Genomic DNA, 6,037 nt, shown 5'->3' with positions numbered 1-6,037 from the left:
GATGTTTCTAACTCTCTATCCCTTCTCCCTTCCTCTCTGTAAAAAATCAATAAAATAAAAAAACGACATGAATAGTAAGAGTGCACATCTCACAGAGTTCTTAGAAAGATTAATTAATATAAAACATTGAAGTAAATGCCATTTATCAATGAACTTGATAAATGTTATATTTTCCTCAGTGCCACTATCAAAAATAATGTAAAAGACATGAATAGTAAGAGTGCACATCTCACAGAGTTCTTAGAAAGATTAATTAATATAAAACATTGAAGTAAATGCCATTTATCAATGAACTTGATAAATGTTATGTTTTCCTCAGTGCCACTATTAAAAATAATGTAAAATCTTAAAATACACACACACACAAAACAAAACAAAAACAACAGATGGGAGGAAAAGGAAAGACGCCTGGAGGGATGTCCTAAAAAAGATGATCCCCAATCTGAATTCACATTTCCCAGCAATGCATACGAGTTTGTGGGTGAAGGTCATGGCAATGAGTCAGCTCAGCCTTTTCTTAAATTAGTAAAACTTTTTCATAGATGCTGCTCTTTGCTCTTATGTCTCTTTTCTGTCTGCATCTAACTCCTCTCCAGAGTCTCTGTGTTGACTCCAGGGGCTTTTCTGTCTATAGCCTAGAGCAGCAATTTTTCAACCTTTTTCTTTTAATCTCATGGCACACATAAAGTAATTACTAAAATTCAACAGCACATCCAAAATATATATTTTTGCTGCTCTGACCAAAAAATAGGTATAATTTTGACTCATTTGCACTGGACAGCTATTGTTATGTTTGCTGTCTTTTTTTTTTTTTTAATTTGACAATCTAAGGAAAAACAGATTGGTGCCCCTGACTAGTCAGGTATTGCATGTTTTAAAAATTCGTGAGGCACACTGGCTGAAAATTGCTGGTCTAGAGGAATGTCACTTAATAGGTGATGTTTGCATACCCTCCCTTATGTGTCTTCAATTATCCCCATAATCAAATGTGAAATCAACCAAAAAGTAAGACCAACCCACTTCCCCCAGTCATGGGTGGTGAGGGGACCCTTTTCTGTGCGGGAGGAATAGGCAGAAGTCCTTGGGGTAGGCCCTTCTTGTTTCTTTTGCTCTGCTCTAGTCTTCCTGCCTCAATATGTTCACGGAGCCTAGAGCTGTAGTTAGTGGCCACCTTGCAACCACAAGGATGAAAGTGGTTCAGAGGCTGAGAAGAGGCCTGGTTTACTGAGGATTTCCCTGAACAGCTATTCCAGCTCTGGATTTTTATATTAAATACTGGAGGCCCGGTGCACAAAATTTCTTGCACTGGGGGCGGGGGTGGGACCCTCAGCCCGGCCTCACCCTCTCGAAGCTGGGACCCCTTGGGGGATGTCTGCCTGCTGGCTTAGGAGCGGGCCTAAGCCGGCAGGCGGACATCCCTCTTGCAGTCCTGGGCCCCTCGCTCCTTATTGCCCATTGCCCATCTGCAGCGGAGGCGGGAGAGGCTCCCGCCACTGCCGCTGTGCTCGCCAGTCATGAGCCTGGCTTCTGGCTGAGCGGCGCTCCTCTTCTGGGAGCACACTGACCACAAGGGGGCAGCTCCTGCATTAAGCATCTCCCCTCTGGTGGTCAGTGCACTGTCATAGAAACTGGTCACTCCTGCATTGAGTGTCTACCCTCTGGTGGTCAGTGCATGTCATAGCGATCGTCGTTCCGCTGTTCAGTTGATTTGCATATTAGGGTTTTATTATGTAGGATATGGGATATATACCTCCCTACCCATTGTTGAGCTGCTGTTTGTTGGAGTTTCCATTACTTGCTACCAAACACATTCACACGTCTGAATTAGTTTGTCAGTAAGGGCTGTCTAATAGATGAAAGACGAAAGGCCCCTGGGGAACAGTAGGCCCTTGATTTGCCCTGGACATCCAAACCCAGTAACTTTCCTCCAAAGCTTGCACTACTTTGGTGTTGGTAATTGCTGCCATCTAGTGGCAATGTTGTAGAACTAAAACACTTTCTGGCCAAGAGCTGTTTTTCCTGCAGCTCTTTCAGTAGGAATGAAGAGTCACGGGAGAGGTGGTTATACTGGCAAATGGCAGCATGATTATATACTGATAGGAATAATCCAGGAGAGGGGGAGAAAGAAAAATTGAAAGCACAGTTCATAGAGAGGATACTGAAAAATTAGAGTCCTGAGAGAACTCTGGGAGACAGTAGAGAATATGCCTCAGATGTATTGCAACTAAGGTATGTGGAAGTTGGGAAATTTATTTACCAACTCACATCACTCACTGGTTGTGGAATGCTGGGAGGGCACGAATTCCCCAGCATTTCTGGTCTGCCCTGGACTTGGGCTAAAATAATTCTGGTGAGCAGAGAAAGCCATCAGGCCAAGATTCCCAAATGCTTGCAGCTAGAAGCCATTACATTGGCATGTACAGGAATGGTGAGTCCCCAGGGCATATGGGGCCCCAAGAGGGTCTTCTACTCTGTCGTGGTCGATGTTTTCTCCATTTCTGAGTCTCTAACATAGAGAAAAAACTGAACAAAACAATTCTGGCCCTGACTTTGGCGGCTCAGTGAATAGAGCATCAGCCTGTGGACTGAAAGGTCCCAGGTTTGATTCCGGTCAAGGGCATGTACCTTGGTTGTGGGCAAATCCCCAGTAGGAGGTGTGCAGGAGGCAGCTGATCGATGTTTCTCTCTCATCAATGTTTCTAACTCTATCCCTCTCCCTTCCTCTCTGTAAAAAATCAATAAAATATATTTTAAAAAATTCTGATCGATAATGAATAGCTGTGAAGAGACAAGAAAGTGTTTTAGCCATAGCTTGTGCCTTCCATACAGACACACCTGAGTTGGGGACCTCAGTTGTTAATCTCTTTGGGTCTTAATTACCTAATCTGTAGAATGGTGGGAGGTAAGTAAAAAGGATAGGGCTTCTTTGCAATTCTTATTTTCAATTATTTTATCGCTTGGATAATTCCCCTTTGTCCTCATTAGATATATCAAAGCATTTCAAGCGGTATATATCTGCCATTTAACCAATTCAATGTGTTACGTTATATCTCTTTTGAGTATTTACTCTTTACTGGTCACGGTTCAAAGCATTGTATGTATCTCCAACTACTATAGCAATCATCTGAAGATGTTAAAATTATTCCATTCTACAGGTGAAGATTCTGGTTCTGAGAGGTGATAACGATTTATCCAAACTGAGATCCTCCTGACTTCCAGACATTCGTTTCTTATACTGCAGGACCGTGAGATGGTGACGACTATCTTTTGCCAAGAAAAGGAATGAGGAATCCACATCTGATTCTTCACTAGCAGATAAGGCGGCTGCTGGTGCTGACCTGAGAGAGCAGCGTGAGGCTATGGGAAGCCTTTCTCCAAAGTCGGCCCATCATTCCAGGCTCACTTCCCGCTTTGGATTCGTGAGCAGCCCTGACGAGAGGGCATGAGGGTTCTGGAGGATGCCCACCATTTTGAAGTGTTTCAGCCCACACAGGTCCTTGTTGTTATTAATTTTCTGTTGGGGTGAAGCAAGTAGCCAGCGATCACAATACAGATGGCAGTAGCGGCTTCACCATGGCAACGATGACGCCAATCGGCGGGAGGCGTACCGACACCCTTTAGTTCCGGCTTGCTGGTGACGTCACTTCCGTCCCCGGCACAGCGGCGTGCACGCCTCTCTTCCTGCTGCGGCGGAGTGGACTCTGAGCCGAGGTGGAGGGAATCCACGAGAATGTGGGGCCGGCGACATGGAAAAGGAAGGTGGGAAGCCCGCGGCCGTGGTCGCAGTGGTGACTGAGCCGCGGTTTACCCAGCGATGCAGGGAGTATCTCGAGAAGGAGAAACTCCTGGACAGACAGCACCGCGTGGAGAAGATGCCGGACGGCACCGTGGCGCTGCCCGTGCTGGGAGACGCGCTCCCCGAGCAGCACCTGCGGGAGCTGAGGAGTCGTGTGGCTCCAGGCGGCACCTGTGCACTGACGCAGCTCCTGGATCCTGTGCCTTCCAGGAAGGCCCAGGGTTGTTCGCCTGCCCAGCGGCTGTGCCTTGAGGTGAGTCGCTGGGCAGAGGGCCGGGGAGTGACATGGTCAGCTGAGTTGGAGGCTGATTTGCCCCGATCTTGGCAGCGACATGGTAACCTCTTGTTGCTGAGTGAGAACTGTTTCCAAGCCAAGCAGTGGAAACATCTGGAACCAGAACTCTGGGGGGTAGTGGCCTCGGCACTCGGCGTCCAGCGTTTGGCCAAACGAGGGCGGGTCTCACCAGATGGCACCCGAACGCCAGCAGTGACTCTGCTGCTGGGCGACGATGGCTGGGTTGAGCATGTGGATAACGGGATCCGGTATACGTTTGACATGACCCAGTGCATGTTCTCCTTCGGAAACATCACTGAGAAGCTCCGAGTGGCATCGCTGCCCTGTGCTGGACAAGTGCTGGTGGATCTCTATGCAGGGATTGGTTATTTTACGTTGCCATTCCTCGTTCATGCTGGTGCTGCCTTCGTCCATGCCTGTGAGTGGAACCCCCACGCGGTAGCGGCTCTGAAACGTAACCTTGAGATCAATGGAGTAGCAGGTCGGTGCCAAATACACTTTGGAGACAACAGAAAGTTGAACCTCTCAAACATTGCAGACCGGGTGAACCTGGGGCTGATTCCCAGCTCTGAAGAAGGCTGGCCGATTGCCTGCCGAGTGCTACGAAAGGATGCCGGGGGCATTTTGCATATCCACCAAAATGTGGAATCTTTCCCAGGGAGGAATCTCCAGCCTTCGGGAAACAGTGAAATGGGGAAGGAGGATTGGCCTTGTCCTCAGCAAATTATCAGTAACCAACGGGAAAATGGAGCTACTGGGGATTCTAGGAGGAAAGTGCTGTCCGCAGCCTTCAAGCCAGAGTGGCACAGGTGGGCGGAGTCTGCAGAAACTCGAATTGTCAGTCTGCTTCAGCAGGTGCACGGGAAACCGTGGAAGACACACATCTTGCACATCCAACCAGTGAAATCCTATGCACCCCACGTGGATCACATAGTCCTGGATCTAGAATGCCGGCCCTGTCCTCTGGTTGGCTAGAGATGGTGGATCCAGAGACATGAGGATCTACCTGTGAGTGAACCTTCATGCATCAGCTCAGGCCAGGTTCTCACCCCTCTTGCCTCCGGTAATCCATTTAAATACAGTATTTTGTGGCCCTGCAAGCAGGCTCTGGACCAGTCCATCCTGGGAGAAGCAGTATGGCTCACTGAAATGAGGCCCATCTGTGCAGTCATGCATTCCGAATCCTGACCTCGGTTCTGTCTGACCGTGGGTACCTGGTTTCAGTATTCTTTTGGCGTTGGATTTCCGTATTTACAAAATAAGGGTTTCTCTGAATTATCTTACATGGCTTTTATTTAATGAGCGGTTGCACACAGGATGTTGGTTATCAGAGTGAAAGGCAGTGCTGTTTCCAAAATCATTCTGGTTACCATATGAAAAATCAACCAGAAGGTGTCCAGGAGGGAAGCAGACCAGTGAGAAGGTCTCTGTAGTTGTCCAGGCATGAGGTGATGGTGGCCTCTAGTTGGTGGCAGTGGGAGGTGGATGAATTTGAGAAATAAAATCAATGTGACTAAACAATGGAGTCTATATCAAGACATTAAAGTGGTGCTGCTTTATGATTATCACTGACAAAATAGGGAGGGAAGAGGACAAAAATTACTTTAGTGTATTAACTCTGTTCCTCTACTTAGGCATTCCTAAATGAGTGTTGGGAGGAAGGTGATGTCTTAAATATTGGGTTTATTGTGGTAGAAAAATGGATAAAATGACTGCTTTAATCATAGGGAAACTAGATTTTCAGTCTTAAGCTGTGCAATAGCTGCCAATTACTAGCTTTTTTTTTTTTCTTAATCCTTACTTGAGGATATGCTTATTGACTAGAGCAGCGGTTCTCAACCTGTGGGTCGCAACCCCTTTGGGGGTCGAACGACCCTTTCACAGGGGTCGCCTGAGACCATCGGAAAACACATATATAATTGCATATTGTTTTTGTGATTAATCAC

The 6,037-nt window shown here is 47.1% G+C and overlaps 1 protein-coding gene across 1 annotated transcript in view; it reads left to right on the top strand.

Annotated features, from left to right (window-relative positions):
- TRMT12 (tRNA methyltransferase 12 homolog (S. cerevisiae)) overlaps nt 1-5,609 on the top strand; it is a 35,602-nt gene extending 29,993 nt beyond the window's left edge. Inside the window, exon 3 of the mRNA XM_014548066.1 lies at nt 3,242-5,609. Within this exon, the coding sequence (XP_014403552.1) occupies nt 3,747-5,066 (1,320 nt within the window). The 5' untranslated portion in view covers nt 3,242-3,746 and the 3' untranslated portion in view covers nt 5,067-5,609. The remainder of the gene's footprint in view (nt 1-3,241) is intronic.
- The last annotated feature ends 428 nt before the right edge of the window (nt 5,610-6,037 follow it).

The sequence above is a fragment of the Myotis brandtii genome, unplaced genomic scaffold (genome assembly GCF_000412655.1).
Source record: "Myotis brandtii unplaced genomic scaffold, ASM41265v1 scaffold494, whole genome shotgun sequence".
In the NCBI taxonomy this organism is placed as follows: domain Eukaryota; kingdom Metazoa; phylum Chordata; class Mammalia; order Chiroptera; family Vespertilionidae; genus Myotis; species Myotis brandtii.
This window is presented reverse-complemented; position numbering and strand designations above follow the sequence as displayed.